At 51.1% G+C, this 27,036-nt stretch overlaps 11 protein-coding genes across 11 annotated transcripts; 6 read left to right on the top strand and 5 right to left on the bottom strand.

Annotated features, from left to right (window-relative positions):
- Positions 1-1,644: 1,644 nt before the first annotated feature.
- Positions 1,645-3,118, top strand: PV05_01519 (uncharacterized protein; the record flags this gene model as incomplete). The annotated part of the gene is made up of 2 exons (XM_013466520.1): positions 1,645-2,837; positions 2,911-3,118. The coding sequence occupies 2 exons, from the start codon at positions 1,645-1,647 to the stop codon at positions 3,116-3,118; spliced, it is 1,401 nt and encodes a 466-aa protein (XP_013321974.1).
- Positions 3,119-3,217: 99 nt separating this feature from the next.
- PV05_01518 (uncharacterized protein) lies at positions 3,218-3,913 on the top strand (the record flags this gene model as incomplete). Its single annotated transcript, XM_013466519.1, has 1 exon — positions 3,218-3,913. One exon carries the CDS (start codon positions 3,218-3,220, stop codon positions 3,911-3,913), a length of 696 nt encoding a protein of 231 aa, XP_013321973.1.
- Positions 3,914-4,348: 435 nt separating this feature from the next.
- PV05_01517 (uncharacterized protein) lies at positions 4,349-5,023 on the top strand (the record flags this gene model as incomplete). The annotated part of the gene is made up of 2 exons (XM_013466518.1): positions 4,349-4,658; positions 4,866-5,023. 2 exons carry the CDS (start codon positions 4,349-4,351, stop codon positions 5,021-5,023), a joined length of 468 nt encoding a protein of 155 aa, XP_013321972.1.
- Positions 5,024-5,276: 253 nt separating this feature from the next.
- On the bottom strand, positions 5,277-8,974 carry PV05_01516 (chitin synthase 2). The gene is made up of 3 exons (XM_013466517.1): positions 8,519-8,974; positions 5,727-8,458; positions 5,277-5,676 (listed from the first exon to the last, which is right to left on the bottom strand). Exons 1-3 carry the CDS (start codon positions 8,535-8,537, stop codon positions 5,662-5,664), a joined length of 2,766 nt encoding a protein of 921 aa, XP_013321971.1. The 5' UTR covers positions 8,538-8,974; the 3' UTR covers positions 5,277-5,661.
- A 693-nt stretch (positions 8,975-9,667) lies between these two features.
- On the bottom strand, positions 9,668-13,476 carry PV05_01515 (uncharacterized protein). Its single transcript, XM_013466516.1, has 6 exons — positions 13,187-13,476; positions 12,971-13,133; positions 12,743-12,913; positions 10,830-12,684; positions 10,591-10,771; positions 9,668-10,517 (listed from the first exon to the last, which is right to left on the bottom strand). Exons 1-6 carry the CDS (start codon positions 13,252-13,254, stop codon positions 10,010-10,012), a joined length of 2,946 nt encoding a protein of 981 aa, XP_013321970.1. The 5' UTR covers positions 13,255-13,476; the 3' UTR covers positions 9,668-10,009.
- Positions 13,477-13,690: 214 nt separating this feature from the next.
- Positions 13,691-16,673, bottom strand: PV05_01514 (uncharacterized protein; the record flags this gene model as incomplete). The annotated part of the gene is made up of 3 exons (XM_013466515.1): positions 13,691-16,290; positions 16,339-16,373; positions 16,650-16,673. The coding sequence occupies 3 exons, from the start codon at positions 16,671-16,673 to the stop codon at positions 13,875-13,877; spliced, it is 2,475 nt and encodes an 824-aa protein (XP_013321969.1). The 3' UTR covers positions 13,691-13,874.
- On the top strand, positions 16,590-17,803 carry PV05_01513 (uncharacterized protein). Its single transcript, XM_013466514.1, has 2 exons — positions 16,590-17,574; positions 17,625-17,803. The coding sequence occupies exons 1-2, from the start codon at positions 16,726-16,728 to the stop codon at positions 17,670-17,672; spliced, it is 897 nt and encodes a 298-aa protein (XP_013321968.1). The 5' UTR covers positions 16,590-16,725; the 3' UTR covers positions 17,673-17,803.
- On the bottom strand, positions 17,065-18,701 carry PV05_01512 (uncharacterized protein). The gene is made up of 3 exons (XM_013466513.1): positions 18,323-18,701; positions 18,084-18,263; positions 17,065-18,033 (listed from the first exon to the last, which is right to left on the bottom strand). The coding sequence occupies exons 1-3, from the start codon at positions 18,361-18,363 to the stop codon at positions 17,904-17,906; spliced, it is 351 nt and encodes a 116-aa protein (XP_013321967.1). The 5' UTR covers positions 18,364-18,701; the 3' UTR covers positions 17,065-17,903.
- A 1,082-nt stretch (positions 18,702-19,783) lies between these two features.
- On the top strand, positions 19,784-22,639 carry PV05_01511 (aconitate hydratase, mitochondrial; the record flags this gene model as incomplete). Its single annotated transcript, XM_013466512.1, has 7 exons — positions 19,784-20,347; positions 20,398-20,428; positions 20,479-20,520; positions 20,572-20,598; positions 20,972-21,015; positions 21,095-21,485; positions 21,537-22,639. 7 exons carry the CDS (start codon positions 19,784-19,786, stop codon positions 22,637-22,639), a joined length of 2,202 nt encoding a protein of 733 aa, XP_013321966.1.
- Positions 22,640-23,109: 470 nt separating this feature from the next.
- Positions 23,110-24,840, top strand: PV05_01510 (uncharacterized protein). The gene is made up of 2 exons (XM_013466511.1): positions 23,110-23,672; positions 23,768-24,840. Exons 1-2 carry the CDS (start codon positions 23,508-23,510, stop codon positions 24,740-24,742), a joined length of 1,140 nt encoding a protein of 379 aa, XP_013321965.1. The 5' UTR covers positions 23,110-23,507; the 3' UTR covers positions 24,743-24,840.
- PV05_01509 (uncharacterized protein) lies at positions 24,832-26,068 on the bottom strand (the record flags this gene model as incomplete). Its single annotated transcript, XM_013466510.1, has 2 exons — positions 24,832-25,679; positions 25,747-26,068. The coding sequence occupies 2 exons, from the start codon at positions 26,066-26,068 to the stop codon at positions 24,832-24,834; spliced, it is 1,170 nt and encodes a 389-aa protein (XP_013321964.1).
- Positions 26,069-27,036: the final 968 nt, after the last annotated feature.

The raw sequence follows: 27,036 nt of genomic DNA, 5'->3' as shown, positions 1-27,036 counted from the left end.
CTATAAAACGACGACTCCCAGCCCCAGATCTGCCCATCTCTCAAGAACCTGCCGAAAACACTTCAGCCCACACACTGAGCCAACACACTGACCATACAACGACAACATTACATCTTTTGCTCATCCAAAATGAAGCTTACAATCAGCCTCCACCCCGTCTTCGCCCTCTTGCTCACCCTGCTCACCCTCGCTTCGGCAGGTGTTGCTAACCCCTTCATTGCGATGAAGATTGGCTGCTATCCAACAGGCAATGCGGTTAATCCCAAGACTGCGATGAGCTACAAGACGTCTGCTTGCGGTGGTCTACTCAACGGTGACAACTGTCTCCGATTTTGCGGCTGGTAAGAACTCACTTTTGACCCCCTTGCAAAGTCTCACCTCAAATTTCAAATTCCGGTATATTTCGAGCACATACTGACGGTTGTCATTTGTATTCAGCAACGAGCAATCGAAGATCACCTGCAAAACCAAGAACAATATCTCCGGTTGTAACGACAAGCAAATGGCGGCTGCGTGTACTGCTGGTGCCAGAGACTACTGGTACTGCAGTTGCTGGCCTGCGTAATCGCTGAGACCCTGCATGTCATGAGGTCAATCTGGTCACCACATATCAAGCTGCTTCTCTGGACACAGAATGCAGGTGGCGGAACAAAGCGCATGGCTATAAGGATCCAGTCAGACTTCAGAAAGTCTGCGGACGGCTTTTCCACTCAGACGTGATCGTTTAAGATTCTTCAACAATGAATCCCGTGGGCACTCCATGCCAGAGCAAAGCAGGACGGTAGAACAGAGCGAGAACCTCCTCTCCTCACAGAGGTAGCACAAGAAATATTGAACGTCAGCAAATTCAAACCCAGTACCCCATTTCTTTGGTTGCGCTGCTTGAATCCACAACTCGTAGCCGGGCATGCGCCTTCGCAAAAATGCTTTCTGTGATAAACTCTAGAGAGAGCTGCTCCTCCTACCCCGGTCTCATCTTAGGATAACCTCTAACGCCCACAAAGATCACCGCCGCGAACAAGTTCTGTTGGCGTCTGTTGTCTGCCAGCCAGCCAGCCACGGTCCTTTCGGCGAGACGCCTCATCCAAGTCAGCCGGTGTAGAGAGGGTCGATGGTTACTGCACCCGAAGGGCTGGCAGTAGTCCCTGGGCCAGCTCTCTGTCGGCTGACCCTGGAGGCTCTTGAGGATAAAAATAAGCAAAATATTGAGCGCTGCTCCAATGTGGGGGCCACACGTCTATCAGAGCTGCCTTGCCGCCAACAGAGCTGAACCACATTGTTCTTGCCGACGTTACACAACGTTGCAAGGGACAAGCTGTTCTGGCCTATTTGGCATGATTCTCGAGTCCTCCATGACAATGCCCCCATCATATGTCGCCTATCTGTCTGGGCACCCTGGCAAGTCCCTGGCTGTGCCCCTCCAACTATCCCCAAGGGGATATTCCTAGTCGGTAGGGCACACCAAAGGTCCGCGCCGCTTGAGTACTAATTGTCTTCACCAACTTACTCGCGCCTGCGCAGGTAATTCGAAGGGAGAGAACGACTAGTCCCGTCAAAGTCTAGCAAAGAACATGCAAGTGGCGGAAAGACACGAGGCTTATCACTCCAGATATTCCTGGTAGTTTCAAGTCAACCTGTGTAACCATGATGTACGGCTCGCGGGACTATCATTACAGCCTCACGAGGGTGAAGGCCAGCATTGAAAATGTTCATGCGACCACCCTGCTCGATGCCATGGTTCCCGTCTTTGTCCTTACGATTCTGCAGGATTCCTTCTTTGCTTGTGCTTGTCGTTACTTCTTCGCTCTTTGCTTATCCGCCATCATGAGGACAATCCAGGTTTATCGGGGTTTCTGGATCAATCACAAATACAGGGTTTTCCTGGGTCTTACCCTGACGACGTCTCGAAGCCAAGCAGTGGTCCTTATCGCCTTCTTTCCCCTCTTCATTGCCTTTGCGGGAAGTGAACTTTGGCGAATAATCAGCTACATAGTACATCAAACTCGAGAACCTCTGCATCCGAGACATGATATTCATCAACAGCAACAAGTCCTGCTACGCAACACGGAGTCGCCTTCCCGAGCGGCGTGGGACTACCTAGAGCTTGCGCTTGCTTGCAGGGGTAGGGTCAAATGGGCCTTGATGAGAAGCTTGTTTATTGTCTGTTTGGCTACTGTTTATGCAGTTGCGCTCGTTGCCGGAGGCCTGCTCTCCTCAAATCTTGCAACCCAGTCGACAGAAGTTCTCGTCAGCAGCCCGAATTGTGGAGATTCGATGATCATTCCTCAAGAAGCCCCTGGCCCTGTTGATGACTACTGGAGGCAGAAAATTCAATACAATGATGTCGAAGGTTATCGTGCCGTGGTCACGGCGAAGTCGTATGCCGAGACCTGCTACGGTGCAACAGCAGACATCGAAGCCACTGGTTGCAAGGAGTTCACTCACCGAGATCTCTCTGACAAAACCACCGTTACTGAAATCCCGTGTCCATTTGCTGACGACATTTGCCAAACTTCGGGAGTCCTGCTTGATTCCGGCATCCTTGATTCTCGCTTCGACATGGGTATCAACACTCCGAAGGCCGACTCAATTGGCTTCCGGAGCCAGGCAGCCTGTGCCGTTCTGAAGCAAGACGGCTATGTTAGTGACTGGCAATCTGATCCTATTGGACCGGTCTTGCAACAAGGCCCTGGGGGCGAACCACGCAGCTATGTTGCTGGTGATAAGTATAAGTACTTCTTTTACGGCAATGTCCACCCGGGTCCGGTTGGTGCCAATTTCACCTACTACTACAGCAATTTCTCCCGATCAGATTCGGTCCAGCCTTACGTCCTCTGGTATGCTGTGCGCCTATCTAAAACTCAACCTTCTGCCTTAAAACTGCCAGACCTGGCGGCTGATTCTTGATAGGATGTTTAGGTGGCCGACGTACCTGACGCGGGTTGGTTACTCGCCGATTCCAGCTCTTAACAATACAAGTGGAGACGTTTCCCTTATCTTTCTCGAGAACAGAGCACTCTATTCTTCGCCGGTCTACGACCCCTACTTTGAAGCAACCGAAAACGTGTCAGACCACCTGCGAGACTTCCTCAAGGACTCGTACTCTGCTGAGTTGTAGGCATCATCCACAGGCGTCGGTATCATCGGCTGCACGGAGGTTATGCAACTCTGCAATCCTGCAGCCTCGCCCAAGGACTCTGAGTCATCCTGTTCAGGAATGTTCCGCCCAAGTGTCATCAGCGATCTGGTTCTTGATTTGTACCATGGGCGGTCCACGCATACTGAAGAGTCCAATGAATTGCCAAAGTTCAATCAACGACAAACGGCTCTACTTCGGAGGCTCGTGAACGGGTGGACAAGTATCTACATCGGGCCTTGGAACCTCGGCCAGGACGCTCTTCAAGCCTCGAGCTCGCTGACTGCCGCCACTCATGTGTACCGCACAAGCCTGCCGGATGATCAGTGGATCACCGAGGTGAAAACATGGTGGTCGATCTACCTTGCCGCATTTCAACGCGTCTCGCTCGACTGGGCCGTCGGCCCTTCTGAGGCACAATACAACCCATACGTGACACGTCCCAACACGACGCTGCTTCAGAGCTTTTGCGGCAAGCAGACCTCCCTTCGACCGAGGTATTTCAATTTGAATGTGCTGGGGATGTTCTTCACCTTGTTCTTTGGTATCGTGGTGATTATAATGAGACCAATGCTGCCTACGATTTTGCGCAGGTTTCAGCTTCGTCCAGATAGAGAACGCGGTCGGCTTGCAGCGCGCGCGTGGGAAACCCACGAGCTGCTGCATCTACATAAGCAGAGGCTCGATGCGACCAATGGCCATGCGAATTCGAGTGATGGAACGACACATGAGGAGGTCCCCCTGTTTCCCAGATTGAAGAGATCGATGACCTGCTAGGGTGCATTGTCAAATGCTGCATCATACATGCATCGGACCGCTCCAGATAGACACTCGGGGTGGTGCTCGTATTGCTGCATTTTTTGGTTTTTGGTGGAAGTGCAAGACTGGCTTGGTATAGCGTATGGATGGGTTGCTCCGCCCTATCGAAGTCCAATATCAGATCTACGGCGGGCTATTAAACTCACAAGACGCCGCCTCACTAGCCTTGGCACAGCCTTGGATGCCGCCGAAATTGCCCATCGATTGATCGAGCTCCCTCCCTTATGTACTCGTACTATCTAACTTACCTTATGCCTTATGCACAGGTTTCCTGCAATCCAATTTGGCATCGACTAGATAAACCAAGTCATCCTTCTAGCCCTGCTCCCTTATTCCAAGTTTCCATTCCCAAACGTCCGACTGCCGCAACCGACCACAAAACCGTCGTCTCCCATGGCTGATCCTTCGGCCCCTCCGCCAACACCAACACCACCAACACCGTCACCTTTCAACTACATCCTCTCTTTCCTCCTTGTCGGCATCTGCTGGGGCTTCACGACGCCCTTCATCCGCAAAGCAGCCGTCAATTACACGCCGCCATCGCATCGGTCAATCACCGACCCCAACCGGTCCTGGATATCGAGGCAGATCGCCAAAGCCTTCTTCACCGTCATCGGGCTGCTGCGGAGTCCTGGATACGCGGTGCCCCTCCTACTCAATTTGACCGGGAGTATCTGGTTCTTTCTGCTGGTCGGGCAAGCAGGTCCGTCAGCCCCTTTTTTTTCTTTCTTTTCTGCTTTCCTTTTTTTTCTCATCTCCCTCTCTTGCCGTCACCCTCAGCACGTGGCCCGGTAGCGGTGGTGGTATACTGGGCGAAAATCCTCCCAATTTACTTCCACTTTTCCTGTCCACGTCCACGTCCACGTCCAGAGTCCATCCTCGGCTTATCTAACGGCTGTACTCAACTTAGAACTCTCCCTCACGGTCCCCATCACAAATTCACTAGCATTCCTGTTCACTGTGCTCGGCGAATGGTATGCTGAAGGCAAGCTCATCACGAAGGATACTTTGCTCGGGATGATCTTCGTTTGCGCCGGCATTGGACTCTGTGTATGGTCAAAGACCTGAGAGCACCTCTGGACTTGTTTGTACCTGCGGTGGATAAGACCATTCTGTCTGGTGTGCTAAGAAAGCAAAGACACGAGCAGGCATGCCATGATTGCCATCCAGGAGTAAAAGCAGCTTTATGCTGATACTGAGGCTTTTGGCCAACTGATCTTGTGCCCTCTCTATCGCATCAGGCCCTCTTACAGCCCTGTCATACAATTTAAGAGTCATATCTCACACCCGATCGAGCTTGCCATCGTGCAGTCATACGAGGACCTTGTTATGGCCTAGTGAGCCTTGAGATTTAGACCCAGACAAACCCAAGACAAACCCAAGCGACGGTGCCCTCCGTCTCCCTCCAGCGTAAAATGAGCGAAACTGGAAGATCTTGGAAGCGTTCTGGCCTGATTTGCACAGTCACCGAATGCCATTACTAAGCTAGTCGCACGCTTCCTGACCATGCCAGAAGACCCAGTATGCAGACTTTCCAAAGAAGCTTTCATTTGATACATTTACAAAGGGTATCATGTCATGCAGATGCTTTCGCGACGACAACATACAATATCCATCCTTGTCAGCCCGCCGACGCCAGGTGGTGGACCCAATCCAGATTCCCAAATGTTTCTCATTACTCGTAACTCGTTCTGGTCTTGGAATGATCATACTCCACGGAACTGCAGTAGGTCAGCATCAATATCACCAAATATCACAGTGGAAAACTCACCAGTCTCACCACCAAAAACCAGCAAGCGCCAATAAACCTGAACAGCGACAGACCAGCTACCGACCATAGAATAACTGCCAGATAGATCGTCGAATTCTGCTGCTCTGTGTTGTCTGTGTTGATTCTATCAAATCCAGCCGTGTTCAGAACTGCCGCGACCAGGATGAAGTTGGTGATCATCCATGCCGTGACGACATTGCTGCGGAACGACTTGTAATAGTCTTCCTGCTTGTCCGCTGCATTGACCTTCTTGACCTCCTTTACCGGTTTGGTTGCAAACTTTTTCAGCTCTGAGTCGTATTGGGCGTTCAAATCACCATCGTCTTGAGGGATCGCGACATCAAGCTTGCCATCTGGCTTGACAGTGACACTCTCGAGCTTTTCCGCTTTATCATCTCCCTTGGTTCCCCATGTGATATCGTGGGTGTTGCAAAAGGCATAGATGTTGAGAACGTTGATGTAGGTCGGAGTTAACACAATGTATTGGAGGAAGCACGTAAACATGTGCCAAGGGTCGAAGAACAAGAAGCTTGCCACGAACCACAAGACGTATGTACTTGCCAAGGAGACGATCAGTCCGAAAAATGTGCTGTTATTGAAGATCGTTGAGAAACTGAAATCCTTCTGTGAGACCTCGGTCTGAATCGACTTGACCGTCAAGAAAATGGAGGCAAAGGTCAGCCAGCACATGAGAAGTGACCAGAAAATGACCATCATGAGATAGGACTTTTTCGAGCCTGTAGGTCGATTCCCCATCGAGAGGATGAAGCAGTAAAGTAGGGTTCCCAGGTAGACGAATTCGAAGACAACGCCCAGGATGGTGCCTGCAGTTCCCAGCGGCCCAGGTGATCCCAGTGATGCTGTGAGAAGCCGGAAGACCAAGAAAAAGTTGCCAATAGCAAACCAAGCGAACAGCATGTTGATTGTTTGGTAGGTGAACTCGATCAAAAACATGAACTTCCGTATAGCACTATGATCACTACGCCAGAGCTGGTACACGTGTGTGACCGCATAGACGGCCGCGAAGAACGAGCCGTTGAGCCATCGCCGTCGTTGAAGAACAAATTCGGGAATCTTGTCGGGGACGTCGGTCTCACCGGTGGCAGATTTGACGTATTGCAGAATCCATCGGCAATTGCGTTTGCTGACGAGTTCGAAACACAGGATACGGTCCTCGGCCAGGTACATATTTGCCGTAAAGACACCTGCTTCAGCGTGCATGAATTCTCCCTTGAAGTATTTTTCCAATGGTCCCTCGCCGTTCTTGTCGTTTTGGAGAGCCACATACCGATATGCCGAGAATGCACCAGGAAGCACCGAAATGAAGCCAAATGCAGACTCTAGTGGCTTGTCCAAGATGTTTGACATCTTGTATTCAAAGTTTTGAGTGGCGATCAGCGGGTTGTAGAGTTTCTTACCATGATCCAACATGACTTTGATTTCACCACAAGCACCACCACACATGGGTTCCAAGTCAAAGGCTTTCCATAATTGGTAGATTGAGTCCTTTCCAGGCTTCGTTCCAGCGTCAATCAGCACACAGATATTGGGGTCCAGGACCCGACCGAAAGCTTGGAAGAACCAGCGATGTGAGTTGATCTTCTTTTGGTTCTTCTCTTTCAGGCAGAAGAGCAACTGTACGGGCGTAGCCGATCTAGGCTTCAACATCACCTGTGTGCCCTTGAGTTCCAGCCCGACTTGGGTCGTGTACTCGTAAATATGGGCCGTGACATCTTTGCCATTGACTTGTTGCTTTGCAATGCCGTCTTGATAGACCCCTAGACCGGCCAGAACTGCTCTGGTCCTGGGATTGATTTTCGCACGGCCATCACTGACAATACAGACAACAATCTTCTTCCAGGCTTCTTTGCCCCACGTCTTGCTGCTTCCCCGATTGCACATGAACTCGATATTCTTGAAAATACCGATCATTGTTCGAGCAAACAAGAATTCGTCTTCATTGTACATTGTGACAACCAGGAAGAGCTCGGTCTGTCTCGGTTTAGCAAACAGCCGCTGTCGGAGAGTAAATCGTTCATTGTAGAAGTCAGAAGGATCACAAGTTGCAGCTGAATATCGCATATGTGTGAACTCGTCTCTCTCTGGCGGTTGCGCGTGTGGGACTTGAGCCAACAGCTTTGGTGGTACAGGGCAGTCAAGGACAAGGTTGCCATTAAACAACTGTACTTCCTTCACAGTTTTCCACCTCCGTATTGGCGCTGGGGATGGTGTAGGACGTGGTTCATCGTGGTAGCCGTCATAATCCAATCCGGGCTGAGAATGAGGATCGGGACCATAGGCAGAGTCTGGCTGTAGGATAGGAGCGGTGTCATGATCATTTCGATATGGCTCGCCCTGCGAGGGATAGGGGTCTAGCGCATAATCGCCTTGTGGGTGAGGAGAATAAGGCTGGTTGTAATAGGAATCGTGGTGCTCCTCCGGCGACACGACGTAGTCATTCCTCGCATATCCCATGTCCCCTCCAGCAGGATATTGCTGCTCATATTGTCGATTGTGCCCCTGAGTGTTGCTTATGTTTTCTACCGAATAGGTGGGCTGCATTGCGAGGCGATCATGGGAAGCTCCAGGCATCTGCAAATGAAGAGGTTGCTGTCTCGAGAAGGACTCGTCAGGATGTGCGTAGGGTTGTAAGGGTCGGCCAGGAGAAGGCGATCTGGAATCGTAATGAGGGTTGGCTGATGGGGAATAAGGCCCGTCTCGTTGCGGACTGCCTAAGGCAAGAGTCAGTATGTGTTTGGGGGATCTTTTGACAAGGTTTCAATATGGATTACCGAGTCGATTGTACGCCATGGTAGGCGGAAGGTAGCGAAGGAGTGAATGAGAAGATCAAACGAAGGTGGTCTGTGTCAAGGGTTGGAATGCGGTGGTGGGAAGGAACGGTTTGAGAGATGTTTGATGCGAAGATACTGCTATTGCGAGTGGCCGCGCAATCGAATATCCTTGTGCCAGAGGCCTCGAGGGGGCTGAGTAGTGACAAAGATGGATGATCTCAATACGTGGAGATCTGTTTACTTTGGTCCAAGTCGGAAGTGGACCGCAGAGAGCGCCTGTGCCACGGATTGTGGAATTGAAGGGAGGATGCGATAGACAAGTGAGCGACTCAGTCGTTGAAGATGAAACGTATGGATTTGCCAGATACAGCAAACTGGTTCAGCTCCTGGCTTGAAGCATGGCGAGTTTCTGTTCAGCTTGCGCTTCCTCACCAGGGGCGGGCGCAGTTCGCTACGAGCAGGTCTGACAGTGCCAAGTATCCGAATCACCAAGTCGCCGCAGTAACAGCCTCTTCCCTCTTCCCTCGTCCATTAGCCTAAGGCAAGACCCTGGAGTGCCTAGGTGAGGCAGCTTGTTTGCTGCAAGGCATCCTTGACCCTCGTTTCTATTTATTCCCCTTCGATTCGCCATCATCATACGATCTGCTAATATTACATCTCATCTACGCAGTACGGCCTACATCGCCCGGCCCGAGGTCAAAACTCTTTTGGCTCCTCGAACGACGACGTCGTCTTCTCCACTCTACTACACAGTACGTATGCGCTCTTTTCAGAGGCTACTCGTAGGTTCAATGTGCCTGTGCCTGTGGCTGTGCAAGAGATGTTTCGCCTTCCCCAGACAAGCCACCGCACGCACGGCGACGCTGGCTCACCGAATCCACTTCTTGCCAACGAGTACACCAACTGTGGCGTAAGTGAGGCTTCTTCTTCCACTGGAATCCTAGGCAATACACCCAGCCTTGTAAAACCTCCATCAGCCATAGTATAATGCAGATTTCGACCCAATCCTACAGGACCGCTCACGTGCCAAGTACTGATTGTCTTCTCTTGCCAATATTCCACACTTTTCGTAGCCTCACTTCGCCACGTGATTGGAGACTCGTCAACATTATGATATACATCTGAGAAGCGGCGTGGTGTCTGTTGTCAATACAGCATACTGCTATCTTTTCCTCATACTTCCTGTTCCTACTCATGCTACTTTGTACCAATGCAGCAGACTCCTTCTGGAAGCAATCCCATCCTAAAGTTCGAACCCATGCACCTTACCGGCTGCCATAGCCTCGCCCTCTCCGTGTACTGTTGGTCCTCCTGTACATATAAAACATATTACGGAACGAGAGCAAGTCACCGGGTCCATCACAATACGCTAAAGGCGTACAAAACCACTCTTTAGCAACGACGACTCCCCTAGCTCCCACCTCACTGCCCAACCGCATTCAACCAATACGCCGAGCCCGATCCTCCACCCCCCTTTCTCAGGGTATCGTTCTACTTCTTCCCCTTGTCTCGATCTCGACTTGCACCTGCCCGGGACACAAACTTCCCCAGACCCCCGGCAAGGCTATGCCCACGCTTATGCGGCGCAGGCCTATCACCACCAGTCGCACTCTGCCCTCCACCCGTACTCAGACTCAGCCCGCTTCCTGCTTTCACAAGGCCACCCGGCCCACCACTCGGACCAAGCATACTCAATGGTCTGGTTCCATTGCGGCCTTTCCCTTCGGCTTCGTCCCTTGCGCTAGCACGGCTTGTTCTCCCCGCCTCTGCGCCGTCAAGAAGACCTCGCGTTGGTCCGCCGTTCAACGGCGTGTCGGCGTCCGCACCACGAAGCAGCCGCTCATTCCGGCGCCGGGCCCGCTCTTGTGTTTGCTTGAACTTGTCAAGCAATTCCGGCCATTTGACTTCATTCGCCGATTCGCGGGCCCGATTCAGTCGGCCTGTCACTGTTCCCCCGGACGCAGCGGGGATTGCTGATGATGCCATACCGGACACAACCCTGTAGCACCTCACATTAGTACTTGAACTTGCACAATGCATGACAAGGAGATTATAGGCGTAGGATGACGTACGATGGTCTCGTGGACGTTGGCATCGAGGCTGGTGTATGCAGCAATCCTATTGCCGAGACGCTGTTGAGACGATTCTTCAACGCACCGAAGGCCGAGGACTGCGGGAGCAGCATTAACAAGCCATACAGACATTTGTACAGGTATGGATACCTGTCCGGCTCGAGAAGTTGGAGGCGCAAATCTAACGCGCTTGTCAGTCACGATTCACCTCGGAAGGGGACAAATGACCAGATGCTTACAAGTAAATACCGGACTCTCGAGTAATTGTACGAGCTTGTCGATCTGAATGAGCATGTTGACGGTCATCTCGAGGTCCGCGAAGATATGCAAAAGATTATACGCCTGCTCGTATGCCTGCGCAAGCAAGCATAACGAGAACGTGGCCACGGCGTTGTAGCACCATGCGCGGAACAAGGCAACGAAAAACATCTGACCGTCTTTGCTCTCAAGATTTCTCAGTCGCTTTCTCAGCTCGGCCAGTTCCGGTGCGGTTATGAGATTGTTGTTCAGGTTTTGGACCATGATGCTGGCGAATTCAATGTCTTCGTCTTTTTCAATGCAGTCTGCTAGTGTCCTGTAGATCCGCTCTGGTTGGAGGTTGATACAGAGTTGACGAATAATCAAATTGCCTCTGATTTCGAGGAGTTTGCGGTCGGTGGAAAACAATTGCAGCAAAGCGACCATGAATGATGTGAAATAGCCGTCTTCGCTGTTCTTCGAGATTTGCGACAGGAGTTGCAAGTCGCGCGTGACGACCGCTTCCGCTGGGTCGGAGAGTGTCTTTAGGAGTGCCGGAAACGTGCCGTCGTTGAACGCAAGCACTTTCTTCGGCGCCTTTCTGTGCAGCATGATTAGCCAGTTCAATGCAGCTACTCTTGTCTCCTCGTTCTCATTGAGGAATTGCAAGGTCAAGGCGTTGACTGCTGCGGCATAGTCCATATCGGCTGGAGGTTGTGGCGAAGGCGCTGCACTTGACCTCGGTGTGACTTCTGGAGGTGACTGGTCGGTTTCAGTAGGAGCTTCGGGGAAGGTCTCATTCTCCTTCGTAGATAGCGGCAGTGTGGTCTTCGACGTCGCTCCTGAGTGTCTTTTCTCGTTGGCATCCCCGTCCCGTGTGCTGAGCAGAGCAAAATTGCTCTGCGCTTGGCTGCTACCATCTTCAGCCAGCCCCTCATCCTGAAGGCTCACAATATAATCCATCAGGGACCTGTTGACTTTGCTGGCTGTTGTTCGGACTTGTTCTGACTGCGACGATAAAGCTGGTAGGACGCGAGACAGAAGGCGCGGGACAAATGGCAAGATTTCCTCTGGGCTGATCTCAAAGAAACTGTCGATCCACCGTAATGCGACAATTCCAATTTCTTCCTCTTTCTGTTTCGACAGTCCTTCAAGCCGTAAACTCGTCGCACCCTCTTTGCTCGATGATACATCCACAAATTTCAAGAGAATGTCAAGGATGGCAGCGTGGTCCACCTGAACATCCTGTCCTGGGATCCAGTCACCATCAGCATCACCCGCATCTTCTGGCCCATCTTGAGCCGTGCCGGATTCCGAATCCTCGATGGCATTGTCGTTTGATGCACTACCAGCGCCTGTGGCACTACCGTCCTGACTCTCCGACTTTGGCCTCACGTTGCTGGCTCGGCTTTTGCGACTTTCGGCAATGCCCCGTTTGATTTTGGCAATCTTCTTGATCTCACTCAGGAATCTCTCAAGCAATCCTTGTGTGGCTACATAGACATCACGGTTCGGATCACCAAGGAATTTGAATAGGCCTCCGAGGAAAGCTGGCAAGTAATGTACAAGCTCCAAGTCTGGGATTGTGTCAAGAAGCGTAAGCCATGATACCAGGAACGTGCGGGTAAAGGGGTTGAGGACGTGGATCCTTTCTTCGAGCAGTGGGATGAACTTGGCAAGTGAAAACGTGGTAGGATACTCGGCGCTCTCTTTGTCAGAGCCTGTGTTCTCTCCATCTTCGTCCTGAAAGTTCAGCACTGAGACATAGGAGGCGGCCGATTCGGAGACGATGTCCTTGATGAGGCGATCCAAAAGTTCAGCACCGTTCTTGACTGAAAGTTCAGAGTCGGCCGCAAGCTGTATAATCCGTCAGCACGAGATTTAGGTGTCTAAGTGAGACATCAAGCCATCCCACCTTGCACAGAGCGTCGAATATGTCGTTGAAGAATACTAGAATCTCGCCCTTTGCCACTTTGGCAATGTTGTACATAGCCTCGCAGGCATAATAACGTACACGAGCATCTTGATCGGTGAAGCACGCTAGAACAGGTGGTACTATCATTTGTAGGTAGCGGGCCACTTCATCCTGGTGGACACGCCATCAGCCTCGTATGTTTCAGAAGAAGAGCGAAACAAGCCTTACCGAGCCCAAAGCAATCGAGGCGGCGGCCAGCCCGATTAATCCTCCATTTCGGGCATGTGGCAGATGGACAGCATAGGCATAATCATGGCATAGTTGTTCGAGGGTTTTTCGAATCTTTTCGTGCTCTTTAGCAGCGATGGCTTCTCTCACAAAACGCTCGAGCCTGGACCTGGTCAGATCCTCATGAATGACATACACTGAAGACTCAGGTCATACTCTAAAGCACCTTGCTTTCGTTTGTCATAAAGCTTGTCGGTCAGTAATCGCTGGACTGATGGATCCATGGTGATGTCTAGATTGATTGAAGTTGTCGGGTGCGATCATCATCGAAGGCGGAGGCAGGCTGAGACGTCAAGACGAGGTTGATCTGGCAGCACCATCTAGATCACCGTCAGGTACAACATGTGTTTGGCAAGTTGCACTCCGGCTGTCATCGAATACCGAGAATAAAAGGCCTCCAGGTTAATTTGTGGCTCTGTTTTTAAATTGATAAATAAACCGTGTAGGTAATTATGCAGGTTTGTTAGAGTTGTGTTGTTGGAGGTTCCAAGTTCCGAGTCCCGCTGGCACTTGATTCAATTGGCGGGCAGTTGACGACAACCTTTCTGCTGAACAAGCTCCGCACGACGATTCGATCGCATTTTACAACCCGGTAACCCATACTTTACTGTGCATCCTCTCGTCGATATTCATCGAGAGTCAAACATCTTTAGATTCTATCGAAGCTTGACCTATCATTAACTGCTCTGTGTCTCTTTCCCCACCAGGGATGGCATCCTTGACTGATGAGTCAAATCATCTTGAGATGTATGACGACGTCCCTGTATCACAAGTGAGACCCAACACCGTGGCGCTAGTCAGTGCAGGCTTATCACAATCCAACCCATGGGACGATGCATATCTCTTAATGACTGATATACTGGAAAACAGCGCTGACGGCATCCTCTGACACTTCTTGTCGAAGCAACAAGTCCTGAATCTTGCCCATCGGACCCTGCTCGCCATTGTTAACAAAATGGTTCCAAGAACTTGTATCACCATATAGCATTGCAGGAGCTTTGATCTGCTGCACACCGTCGGGTTTGCATCGTTTACACTTGAATGTATCATGGGTATCACTTCTGGTGTCGGGCCTGTATTGGAAGAGCTCTCGCAAAGAATCAAGAGTGAAATGCCGTTCAACATCTTCAGCCGAATCGACCACTGTCGACGATAACGCCTGCTTGTGAGACTGTCGCTGAAAGATCTTCTCTTCAATCGTTCCCGTTCCCATGAACCGATATACGAAACAGTCTTTCTTCTGACCATCTCGCCAGACACGAGCAAGAGCCTGCTGGTCTGCTGCTGGATTCCAGTCCGGGTCGAAAAGCACAAGACGGTTGGCACCAATCAAATTGATACCACAGCCACCAGCTTTGCTGCTCAACAAGAACACAAACTCCTCCCCGTTGGGATCGTTGAACTTGTCGACAAGTTTCTGCCGCTTGTTAACATTCATGGTACCATCGAGCCGAAGACATCCATAACTACGTGCGCGGCACAACTTTTCGAATACATCCAGTGTCTGAGTGTAGTTGCTGATGAGCACGATCTTGTCATTTGTGTCTTGCCGTATCCGTGCCAGCATGCGTTCCAGCACAGCAAATTTTCCAGAGTACCAGGACTTGACATCTCGGTCTCGACCACGAGCTTCCTTGACAACGTAGTCACTCGGCCAGAACTTTTCGCTGCCAGGAAGATCCTTCTCCAGATCTAGCAAATCTGGATGATTGCAGAGCTTCTTCAAGATACCAATGGCTTTCAGAGGTTGGCTGCCTTTGCCTCGGAGCAGACTCTTGATGTCAGGACTTTGTATGAAATGGTTGTAGAGATCCTTTTGGAAAGGTGCAAGGTTGCAAAAGACGACGTGCTCATACTTGACTGGCAGATACTTGGACAGAATGTCGTTTGTTCTTCGAATGATGAATTTGTTGACAAGTGATCCGAGTTCGGCGTTGGCTGCCTGTCCTTTCTGTTTGTCGATATCAGAGCCAGCTGCGTCCCGTCCACGAAGAATAGGCAGCTCATATTTCTTGCGGAAGTCTGCCTTGGTGCCGAGGTAGCCAGGGTTCGCAAAGTCGAGTAAGGAATAGTACTCGGTTAGATCGTTCTGTATTGGCGTTCCCGACAGAATGACTCGTCGGTCGACATTCAACCCAGTCAATGCCGTGTAAGTCTCGCTCTCGGCATTTTTCAATCGATGACCTTCATCGCACAACATCAAGCCAATCTTCACGTCTCTAAGCTCCTCAATATTCAATCGCAAAGACTCGTACGACACAATCAAGACAGGCCTCGCTACACCCCGCCCCGTAGCAATTGCCCACTGCTTCAACTGAAGCGTTAGTTCTTCTTTTGTGGCCTTCCCGTCGATAGCAAAAGGATTGATGGCACCCTCACCGAGCCATTTAACCAACTCGTTTGCCCAATTCTTGACCAAACTTGCAGGACAGGCAATGATACATTTCTGGATGGTTGGTTTTCCAGCTTCAGGAGACTGCTTCAGCAAGGTCCACATTAAGGCGATGCACTGCAAAGTCTTCCCAAGACCCATTTCGTCGGCCATAATGCAACCTTTGGCCTTGTCATCTATCAGCCCTGTTGTACATCGATACAAAAACTTCACTCCTTCCACCTGATGGGGTCGCAGGACTCTGGTCAACCTTGGGTCGATGACAACCGGAACCTTTGGTCTTTCGCCTTCAACTTGCTTCTTGATACCTAGTATCTCCGCCAGGCTTTTGTGCATAAGTGGCGTATCAAGCTTTGGCTTCTCTGCTTCCGTTTTCTCTTCCGGTGTGCATGCAGACTTCTCATCTATAGTGGGATCGTATAGCACAATCGCGAATTCGCCGCTCGGGTCATGTAGAGGCTTGTTGACAAATGTGTTACCTCTCCGCATGCCTAGGCTAGGTGCTGGTCTGGAAGGGTCGAATGAATTCTTGTTGATCATCGGAATGGCAAAGCGGGTGCGAAATGTCGCTTCCTTGTCTTTGACCTTGAATACAGGAAATCGATCTTTGAGGGCGACACTCTCCCCATTGATGCTGAACCCACCACTATTGTCCTCGTCATTGCCTCCATTTGCTTCAGCATAGTTGACCTTCCTGCGCTTCCGCGCAGGCTCGCCACTGGATTTACGAGCATTCGCGGACCCAGGACATTTGAAGGGTTTGACCAGCCGGTCAATTGCGGCAGGAGAATTGACACTCAGTCTACCAGCTTTCGGTGCAGGGATGTTCTCCTTGTCATGTGCAGCGGTGAGGACTTTCGTACGGATCCTGGGCAGAGTCAGCATCAATCACGGGCTCGGCGGAACAGTATCGTACATTGTCAGTCGTCGTTTCCGGGGTACGATCGAGAACTATGGAGTTCTCCAGGTCAGAAGCGCCTTGCAGGAAGTAATAGCAGAATAATCATATAGGCTGTGCAGGATGTGGCGAGCCGGACTGAGCGCGTCCTTGACAAGCGCGTTCTACGCGCAGTCACGTGATGCCGTTTCTCCACCGGTGTCCCGCTCACTGTGCCTTCTTTCCACCATTTTGCATTTGATGAAAGGGCAGGTAGAAGCAGCGAGATCCTCTCATTTCACACTCAGGCTTTTCAGCCCAAATATCTGGTTCAGTGGATGGGATCATACCAGGATCGACGTGTTGCCCAACATGACATAGGCATTCGCACAAGTTTTAATTTGGTTTCTGGGTTTCAAGCTCAGCATGTCCGCCGACTTTTGGGCCAGCTATGCCTCTGGTGCTATCGGCATCCTGATTGGAAACCGGCTCGACGTTCTGAAAGTGAGGGCCCAGGCAAGCGGTGGGAGTACCATTAATCTTGGCCCCCTCGATTATACGACGAACCTCGAGAGATTTACAGCATTGTTCAGAGGTGCGGCTGCTCCTATTCTAGGCTATGGGGCGTTGAACTCGATTTTGTTCATGACCTTCAATCGGTCATTGACATTGATGGATCCAAGTATCTTCGATTATACAAAGCTTGCTGGTGTCGACCTTGGCAAGATATGGGTGGCTGGAGCCGTTGGTGGGCTGGCCACGTTTGTGGTATCTGCGCCATCTGAGCTGATCAAATGCAGAGCTCAGCTCGTCGTTGATGGACAGGATTCATCTTATGGAGTACTGAAAGACATCTGGAAGCATCGGGGCTTTAGAGGTTTCTACTTCGGTGGCACAATCACTGCTGTTCGGGATGCAATCGGTTATGGTTGGTATTTCTGGTCTTATGAGCTAAGCAAGCGACTCCTTCTGTCCAGACAGCCGGACCCCTTTATCCCTCCTACGGCTGCAGATGTCTTGATTAGCGGGGGTATCGCCGGTGTCGTCACATGGGTCTCCATCTATCCTCTGGACGTTATCAAGACTCGCCTTCAAACCCAGCCTGCCTGGCAACCGGAGAGGCAAGGACTACTCCCCGGAGCCCATGCAAATTCCCGTCACGTCCGGACTTCTGTTGATGTGGCGCGTGAAGTATGGCGAACTTGTGGCTTTGCTGGGTTTTACCGAGGCGTTGGGATATGTAGTCTGAGAGCATTCGTCGTAAATGCCGTTCAGGTTGGTGCTGCTCTCTCTGCGGGTGCGAAAGCTACTGACTCGGCCTTCAGTGGTATGCCTATGAGAGGATCATGGCGTTCTACGCCAGCTCAGGCTAAGGTGTACCGCATCTGCTGGAACCTTTGCAAGGCTAAGCAACATAATTTAAGACTTATTGGTTGGCACGATCAGCCCAGCGCAAAAAGCTGCAGTGGCCATTTGCGATTTCTAGACGGCAAATCGTTATCGATGCTCTGTCTTTGTCGAAAATGTCTCAGGGTGCGAGGAATCTGGCGAGTTGTGTGTGCCCGGGTACCAGTGGTCACGTCGAGACCACCTTTGAAGAAAGATCACACATCTTCCATCCTTTCATTGTTTTGCTCGTCCTCCAGGTCCCGGTGGCGTCGGCTGTCCGTTCCCAAGCCCACGGCTGCGTCTGACATTTTTTGTGTATGCGCCTCTTCCTTCAGCAATCGTACCCTAGGGCGGCCGTCAGCCTGAATTCCCTTCTAAAGCAAGATGTGAAATACCTTCTCTTGTGGTTCTTTCCCCGTCGATGTTCGTTCAGGTTATGGCTGTCGGAGAAGTATTTGGCGCATTCGGTGCAATAGAAAGCCCCTAGCCCAGGCAGATCTTCAGATGCTTTGGTGCTTTTGTGCTGGGCGAGGTGCTTCGGAGACTTGAGATCAGCCCTAACCTGGTCAAGGTCGCTGGACAACTCGTATTAGCTCTTGAGGCTCTTGATTGCTTAAGGGAGATGTCAACAAACCGTGTTCGTCGTTTTGTCTTGCTGCGCCTGATGCTGCCCATGGTGACGTTCGAAAGGATGTTCTTTCAACAATTTGGACTCGCCCTTGTCGCATCTAATCTTGCCAAAGAAAAGTCGGCGTGTTCAGCATGTGAAGCGGGATCCTGATTGTGGGCCCATTTCGGAAGCGATTCTCGCTCTTGGCCTAGTTTTTTCTGTGCCGCGGCTGGCATTGCACCAATGAGATAAGTATGCTTCGTTATGTCAGTCTTGAGAAGCTCGGACGGCTGGAAGAGCGGAAGAGCAGAACAGCAGCTGTGTTTCTTCCATAATGGCAGTTTAAACTTATGGAAGGAACCTATTGGGAAACGAATAAAGCAGGCAGACCGCTTTATCACTCACCTACTCAGGTTTCCAATGATCCTTTGGCCTCGAAAATCATGGAAGAGACCAAATCGTTCAGACGCCTGGGATGGAAGTAATCGTCTCCATGGTGATTGGCTGTAGAAGTGGTCTGCAGGTCAAAAGAAAAACGAGGCATTTGCTCGGAGCTGGGGCCTCTGGTGGGCTCCCTTGCCTAGGTAACTTTGTATTTCTCGAGGGCGGCGACGTCGGACAGCTGGATGGTCATATAAAGCTTTTCAGCGTGCTCTTTCTATACAGTTTCATCTCTTTACAGCTGGTGTATACCCGAATCAAAGCACCGAGTGTTGTAGGAGGATCTGCAGACCTCAAGTGGTGGTGCCCCAAGGGTTGACGTCGTCCAAGGCTTATCGTTGTTCTCCCTCCGAGGCGATCAAATCAAAGCCGAATCTCCCCAAGAGCTTTCCAACTCCATTTCATCCGCACCGTCACAGCTTTTGCTCTTCAATTCCCTTCCACCTCTCCACTCCCTGCTTTGTGCAGTATCTTTCTTCGTCGAGCTTGTTCATTTGGCCTGCTAGAGCTCAAGCATCGTCGCAATCATGTTGTCTACACGGCCATTGGGCCGCCTGGCTTCGCGCCTGGTAAGTGCTCATCCATCATACCTTGCAGACTGCTCGCATGCTATTCCAGGCCTTCCATGACCACCGGATGGGCGTCCAGTGATTGCAAGGTAGTTTGTTGTCATTGGGATCGATTACTGACAGCTTTACTACCACCAGGGCTCCAATGTCGGAACTGTCAGTTCTCTATCTCCCCCTCGTCCTGCAAAGCCAAACAGCACCACTAACGAACGATATCAGCCCTTGCGAATGTCAAGAATGGGATATGCTACAGTCTCTGACGACCCGCTGAGCAAAAATAAGTGTCACATCTACTGAGTGTGGCTCGAATCCTGACAACCTCACACAGGTCGAGATGACAAACTGGGAAAAGGGACATTATATCAACTACAAGTATGTCAAGATCCTGATTACTTGCTCGTTGAGCTTCTAGATGCAATACTAGCAGAATAGCGGAGTGTTATGGCGGTGCTGACAGACCGGCTTTACAAGGAAAATGTCCGAAAACCTTTCAATCGTCCGCAGCAGACTCAATCGACCACTCACCTACGCCGAAAAGGTCCTTTACTCCCATCTGGATGATCCGCACAACCAAGACATCGAACGTGGTGTCTCATATCTCAAGCTTCGACCGGATCGAGTGGCGTGTCAAGACGCCACTGCACAGATGGCCATTCTCCAGTTCATGTCGGCAGGCATGCCCTCAGTCGCTACCCCAACCACGGTCCACTGTGACCACTTGATCGAAGCGCAGGTTGGAGGAGACAAGGATTTGGACAGAGCGAAGAGCATCAACAAGGAGGTCTACGATTTCTTGTCCACCGCCTGTGCCAAATACAACATTGGCTTTTGGCGGCCCGGTTCCGGCATCATTCATCAAATTATCCTCGAGAACTATGCCTTCCCAGGTGGTCTGATGATTGGAACAGACTCTCACACGCCTAACGCTGGTGGTCTTGGCATGGCTGCCATCGGTGTTGGTGGTGCTGATGCAGTCGATGTTATGGCAAACCTGCCATGGGAGTTGAAAGCGCCCAAAATAATTGGCGTCAAACTTACGGTAGGTCTCTCTGAAAGACTGTAACAGCTATATGTTGCTAACAGTAATAGGGAGAGATGTCTGGATGGACTGCTCCGAAAGGTAATAAATTCAGACTTGATCACTGTGCTGCTGCTAACACTTCTGCGAAGATATCATCCTCAAGGTTGCCGGTATACTCACCGTGAAAGGAGGTAAGATTTATTATGCTGGCTTGGCCGATCCAGATTTCTAACGACTTGCAGGTACTGGTGCGATTGTTGAATATCACGGTGAGCAATCCTTGATATTTTTCTCTTCCTACTACGGTCTCATGGGTAAATCGTGTAATTTGGTGCTAGGGTGCCATTCGACGAGAAACAGCAGCGACGACAATGTGTGGTAGGAGGGCTTTCTGTCAAATGCGAGGTCCAACTGCTGCTTCGACGGCTGTTTTGCACCCTACTCAAACGAGTTTGATTACACGATTCACCCGTGAGGACCGTAGTATTCATTGTCTGTGTGGAGGCGTCCTCAGCTGGCTGCCCTCCCTTATCACAGTCCCCGAAAGTCTTACTTGAGGTTGATACAACCCGGGATCAACAACCCAGACTTATCCACGAGGACATGGTATTTGACTGTGATACTAATATATCTTACTATCAGGACCTGGTGTGAATTCGCTCAGTTGCACTGGTATGGGTACTATCGTAAGTTTCACCGAAAACCCAGCTTGTGGTTGCTGGGGCTCTTGAAAGGCCGCGGAGCCGCCATGCTAACCAGGATTAGTGCAACATGGGTGCTGAAATCGGCGCCACGACTTCACTCTTCCCCTTCAACGACCGAATGTACGACTACCTTGCCGCTACTAGGCGCAAGCACATTGGAGACTTTTCTCGAAGTTACGCCGCGGACCTCCACGAAGACGAGGGCGCTGAATACGATCAGATGATTGAAATCAACCTGTCCGAATTGGAGCCCCACATCAACGGTCCCTTCACACCCGATTTGGCTACTCCCATCTCCAAATTCAAGGATGCCGTCAAGGAGAATAAGTGGCCTCAGGAGCTTAAGGTCGGTTTGATCGGCTCTTGCACCAACTCTTCTTATGAAGATATGACTCGTGCTGCCTCCATTGCTCAAGATGCCATGGACCATGGCGTTAAAGCTAAAGCGCTGTGTGAGTTTCACCAGGAATCCTATTGGCCTCTCCTTGCTAACGCAGAAAAAGTTTGTGTCACGCCAGGCTCAGAGCAGATCCGTGCCACCATTGAGCGTGATGGCCAGCTCAAGACCTTCGAGGAATTCGGTGGCATTGTCCTTGCCAACGCTTGCGGTCCCTGCATCGGCCAATGGGATCGAAAGGATGTCAAGAAAGGCGAGCCTAACTCGATTATCTCATCCTACAACCGAAACTTCACCGGTCGTAACGATGCTAACCCGGCCACTCACTCATTCGTCACCTCTCCAGATCTCACCGTGGCTATGACAATTGCAGGAGACCTGTTTTTCAACCCTCTAACTGATACGCTGAAGGACAAGGATGGAAATGAGTTCAAGCTTAAGGCACCCACTGGTGATGCTCTTCCAAAGAACGGATACGATCTTGGCCGTGACACCTACCAAGCACCACCTGAAGAGCGCTCCCAAGTCGAAGTCCAGGTCTCGCCAACTTCCGACCGTCTTCAGATCTTGGAGCCTTTCGATGCTTGGGATGGCAAGGACCAATTGGACCTACCCATCTTGATCAAGACCAAGGGCAAGACCACAACTGATCACATCTCCATGGCCGGTCCTTGGTTGAAGTACCGTGGCCATCTCGACAACATCTCCAACAACATGTTGATTGGTGCTATCAATGCTGCCAATGGTGAGGCAAACAAGGTCAGGAACTTCAAGACCGGTGAATGGGATGCTGTGCCAGCTACTGCCCGTCAATACAAGAAAGATGGTATCAAGTGGGTTGTCATCGGTGACTGGAACTACGGTGAAGGTTCATCTCGAGAACACGCTGCTCTTGAACCGAGACATCTTGGAGGTATTGCCATTATTACTCGAAGCTTTGCTCGTATCCACGAGACCAACTTGAAGAAGCAAGGCATGTTGCCCTTGACCTTCTCCAACCCTGAAGACTATGACAAGATCAACCCAGATGACAAGGTCGACTTGCTCGTCACTGGTTTGGAAGTCGGTAAGCCCTTGACCATGAGAGTCCACCCCAAGGATGGCGAACCATGGGATTGTGAGTTATCACACACTTTCAACGAGGGTCAACTTGAATGGTTCAAGAATGGCAGCGCACTAAACACCATGGCCAAGAAACACGCAAACTAAAGAATGTATCGAGAGACGGTGGTGGACGTGGATAACCTGTTTGTTACCAGTAGTATTCAATACGGCCAGGGAAGGGGAAGATCAAGCCTGGCTGAATGACACTACTGGGGGTGAGGTGATGCAAGGATCGTGCTGCCGGGTTATTGATATTGGAGGGAGTTTTGAAAGCACGATGTTATGTATGTTCTATAGCAGAAATACCAATGAGTACTGTTTCTTTGTACACTGTTTCTTTGTACATTGTTACTCCTGCGTTTGGCAGGGAGTTAGTCGAGTTGTATGATATAGATCGATATTGCTTGTTTAATGGAGCCATAAGTACGGAGCAGACCTTGATAGGTATGAGCGAGTCTCCTTCTGACGTCTCACGTAGACGACTACGATGTCCTCACGGTACTGTGGAGATCCTGATTGTTCACTTGGAGATTCGCAATCGCGACATGGCATCTCGCTCAATCACAAATTGCGCAGCATATTCTATCACTGCTTATTGATTCATGTTGCGGTCTACCACTTCCTCCTGACTGTTGCCTGCCTGGCCATAAGATATCTACTTCCAGCGCTACTGTTCGGTGCGCTTTTCGCTGTTGTCCGCTATCTCTCGCCCGAAAACAATCACAGCCTCGACCGGCTGTGGACATACGCAGACCTACTTTGTCAGCATTTAGTCTCAACGAAGCACAATGTCATCGACGTGAAGTGACAATTCTCACTGTACAAGACAGCGAGCAAGGGGACCTTGCCCACAGCCAGGTCACAGCATTCATAGTCAGGGTCGCCATTGTATTGCCTAGTCACCGTCCTCTTGCAGCCTCCACCCTACTCCCAGTTGCCTCTAGCTCACTCCCAGCTCTCGAGGAAGAAGTATATGCGCCTCCCTTCCTGCCTTCTGAAACCCGTTACTTGCGCCTCCATTTCAAGCTCGAGAACCTTCAGGCACAGAGCCAGAATGGCACAGACACTCCCACCCCTCCCTGACTGGGAGCAGGTCAGCACCAACGTCGTCCGTATCCTTGGTGGTAATCCAAGTAAAGTCCGTCTTCTCTTCCCCCCTGCCCTACACCCAGCCTGACCCTCGGCCTGTGTTGACTCTCAGCAAACCCGAATCCCTTCTGATAAGCATGGCAGTTCACGCTCCAAGGCACAAATACATACCTCCTCGGCCGCGGCGCGGACCGCCTCCTCGTCGACACCGGCCAAGGCGAGAAGCGCTGGCTCGACACCCTCTCGACCGTCCTGCACGATCAGAACGCGACTGTGTCAACATGCCTCCTGACGCACTGGCATCACGATCATGTCGCTGGGGTGAAGGACCTCGAAAAGATGTCTTCTGACGTTAAAGTCTACAAAAACAAACCTGCCCTGAACCCCGACGGGCTCCTCGACCCCGATCGCGTCCACGACATCAGTGACGGTCAACACTTTAGTGTCAGCACACCAGAAGGAGCATTCGAAGTCGAAGCTGTACACACCCCGGGCCACGCCAAGGACCACATGTGTTTCCTGGTTACATCCTCTCCTGATCCAACCGAGATCGGCGCACTCTTTACGGCGGACAATGTCCTCGGCCACGGGACGGCCGTGTTCGAAGATCTGGCCACGTACCTCGAGAGCCTGAATTTGATGAAGCGTCGTGTCAGCGAAACGGTCTCCGCGCTTACCTCGAAGACGAGCGCGAGCGAGGAGGCCGGTCACACACGAAAAGCGTACCCCGGCCACGGCGCTGTCATCGACGATGTCACGGGCAAGATCGATGAGTATATATCACACCGCCGGATGCGCGAGGAAGAAGCACTCAACGTGCTGCGGTACGGGAGTGTGAAGCGTCCGGGCACCAAGGAGGGCGTTGTCCATGATTCGATCACGACAATGGGCGAGAGCGACAGTGAAGCCGAGACGATCTCGGTGGGTAAGGAGGTCGTGTCAGGCAAAGAGTGGGAGAGTATGGAAATGGTGAGGATCATATACCGGCATTACCCAGAAAACTTGTACCAGCCTGCCGAGTATGGACTTTTGATGGTGCTGGAAAAACTGCGGAAGGATGGTAAGGTTGTTAAAACCGACGCAGGGAAGTGGAAGATTAGGGAGATGGCCACGTTATAGAATGAGAGCAGGATAGAAACTAAACTGCATCGACGCAAGCAGACCGAGTAGAGAAGAGTTTGAGAGCGGGAGCATTTTCTGCACTAGTGTTATACCAGACTTTTCCTGCGCAGAAACTCATCTAGTCCGTCTCCCAATCCTTGCGGACTGGGCTTCGTGGCACATATATCTGCGTCAAAGCCGTAATTGTTCTTGAGATGGTCCCTCGTTGTCGGACCGATGGTCACAATAATGGGCTTCAATCGATCTTCAGATATTTCGGGTGTCCATCTGTTCCGCGCTCGCTCTGTCAAGGCGTTGGAGTAGTCAATGTACCCAAGCGACCGGAGCATCGACTCGCAGCCTTGCGGGCTAAAGACTACCACTACGACGAATCTCGAACCTTGGCGTGCGATCGAGTCTATCTTTCTTTGAAACTCATCCTGAAACGAGTCCATGGTTACCGTTCTGTAGACTTCAACCTCGTCTACCTGTATCCTCTTCTGCGGGTCCAGTTTCCCTTCCGCATCCATGAGCGTCTTGGGAATGATATCTCTCCGCTGTTCGCCCACCAGGAAAAGTAGGGCTTTCTTCTGTATACGATTGTCATCCTTGTCCAGTCTTTCCCCTTGCGACGGGCCAAGGATCGGGGTGAAGGGCAATCGAGGTGCTTCATAGAAGGTGTACTGCCTTCGCGCATGAAGCTGATTGTAGTGCGAGAGAATGTACTCCGCGAGACTGCCGCCGTTGCCGGTATGCTCACCTAGAACGACTGGACGAAGGCGCGCTAGCGGTGACACTTTGTTGGTTGAGGATGAAGATGTGTCTATTAAGGTCTTCAACGCTCGCGAGGTTGCTGGACCGACTGTGTAGAACGGGAATGAGAAGTCATCCTCGACCAGTTGGGAAGGGGTATCCTCTGTTGCGTCCTCGCTACCGTCTGAGGTAGTCACACCTGCTGGAGTAGACCTCTGTCAGTCGCATGCTCGGGAATCTTCGCAATCTTGAGGGAGGACAGACCATACCAGTCCCCGTGCCGTAGGCCTCATTCCGTCCGGCTTCTTGTTCCACCTTCTTGGCCACGTCAGCCCAAGCCTCAACAGCCCTCTGACTCGTGAAGATCATTCCGCCATATTTGTCCGCTAGGTGTCCACTTTTCAACAAGTCCTCTAGCACAGCCAAGCTCTTAGCATTCGGCCAATGTTCCAGGACGGGGACAAATTGAGGCTGGAAAATTGGCCTTCCGCCATCCGCGAAGGACGGTGTAGAGAAGTACTCTTCGTAGCCGTCGTGAGGTAGGGATCGAGTTTTGAGGAGCAACACGGGGATAACAGAAGGTTTCGACATTGTTGAATTGAAACAAGGACGATGATGCCGAGGCTAGGACGGAGGGTGGTAGGACCGGACCCTTTGGGAGCTTCAAATTGTGCGTCTAGCGAGGCTCGGGTAAGTGAGGCGAGCGGGTGGTGAATGTCAGTTGTTGGGATAGTGTGTCAGTGTAAGACATGCTTCGAGTTAAACGAGGGGCGCCATGGCTGATACCGGCGACGATTCCGGGGTTGGCGAGGGGTTTTCAGGACGAGGCAATTGTGACTCGCATCAAATCGACAGGGTATTCCTTGTCTCGGATTGGACTCTGAAGAAGCAAACGACTTCACCAAACATGGAAAGAGGAAGCTAATCCAGCCAGAAGACGGGTTGCAAATAATGACGGCTGTACTTTAAAAAAATTCCGGAGACGAAACGTTATCGACCAATGTCGAGTCTGATGTCATGCACCGAAGTGGAAGTATAAACACACTATACGAAGTACTGTCTTCTAGACTCCAGCAGCTTCAAGACCTGGAAATGCAGGAATCAAAAACTATCTCCTGACAGAGCAAGCCGTTGCACAAACCGTGGCCCAGCAGGGTCAGTCAATTGATCCCGTAAGGGGGTGGGAACAACCTGCAGCCAGCCCCATCCTCCAGCCATGTTGAACTTTTTCCTTCTTCTTCTTCAAACACATGAAACGTGATAGGGCCAACTCAAGCGGAAGGGCATCAAACAACTCCCACCTGCACTCCGCCTCGGCAATTGCCGATTAGTTTCGAAGGGTGCTATATCCGATCCGTACGAGTACAGGACTCATACATCAGCGTCCATCAAACTCCAACTCAGCACGAAGAAGCTTCCAAGCGTCTCGTAGGTTGCCTCCTTCGCCCATCAGGTGTAGCTCATCATTTACCAGGAGCGGCGCCTCCATTGAAAGCTTTGTCTTCTGCTGGTCTTTGAAAGCATGCTGAGAGATTATGCCTCAGTGGCTTTTTTTGTTG

The sequence above is a fragment of the Exophiala xenobiotica genome (genome assembly GCF_000835505.1).
Source record: "Exophiala xenobiotica strain CBS 118157 unplaced genomic scaffold supercont1.1, whole genome shotgun sequence".
In the NCBI taxonomy this organism is placed as follows: Eukaryota; Fungi; Ascomycota; class Eurotiomycetes; order Chaetothyriales; family Herpotrichiellaceae; genus Exophiala; species Exophiala xenobiotica.
The sequence above is the reverse complement of the archived record's forward strand: the minus strand, read 5'-3'. Positions and strand labels throughout refer to the sequence as shown.

Coding starts and splice junctions, on each gene's coding strand:
- PV05_01512 (XM_013466513.1), bottom strand. CDS start 18,363: ATGGGCAGCATCAGGCGCAGCAAGACAAAACGACGAACACG. Junction 18,264..18,322: donor AAGACAAAACGACGAACACG/GTTTGTTGACAT, acceptor CGAGTTGTCCAG/CGACCTTGACCAGGTTAGGG. Junction 18,034..18,083: donor GGAAAGAACCACAAGAGAAG/GTATTTCACATC, acceptor CGGCCGCCCTAG/GGTACGATTGCTGAAGGAAG.
- PV05_01510 (XM_013466511.1), top strand. CDS start 23,508: ATGCGCCTCCCTTCCTGCCTTCTGAAACCCGTTACTTGCGCCTCCATT. Junction 23,673..23,767: donor TTGGTGGTAATCCAAGTAAA/GTCCGTCTTCTC, acceptor TAAGCATGGCAG/TTCACGCTCCAAGGCACAAA.
- PV05_01513 (XM_013466514.1), top strand. CDS start 16,726: ATGTCCGCCGACTTTTGGGCCAGCTATGCCTCTGGTGCTATCGGCATC. Junction 17,575..17,624: donor TCGTCGTAAATGCCGTTCAG/GTTGGTGCTGCT, acceptor CTCGGCCTTCAG/TGGTATGCCTATGAGAGGAT.
- PV05_01515 (XM_013466516.1), bottom strand. CDS start 13,254: ATGGATCCATCAGTCCAGCGATTACTGACCGACAAGCTTTATGACAAA. Junction 10,772..10,829: donor CGAGAGTCCGGTATTTACTT/GTAAGCATCTGG, acceptor CAAGCGCGTTAG/ATTTGCGCCTCCAACTTCTC. Junction 10,518..10,590: donor CCAACGTCCACGAGACCATC/GTACGTCATCCT, acceptor GAGGTGCTACAG/GGTTGTGTCCGGTATGGCAT.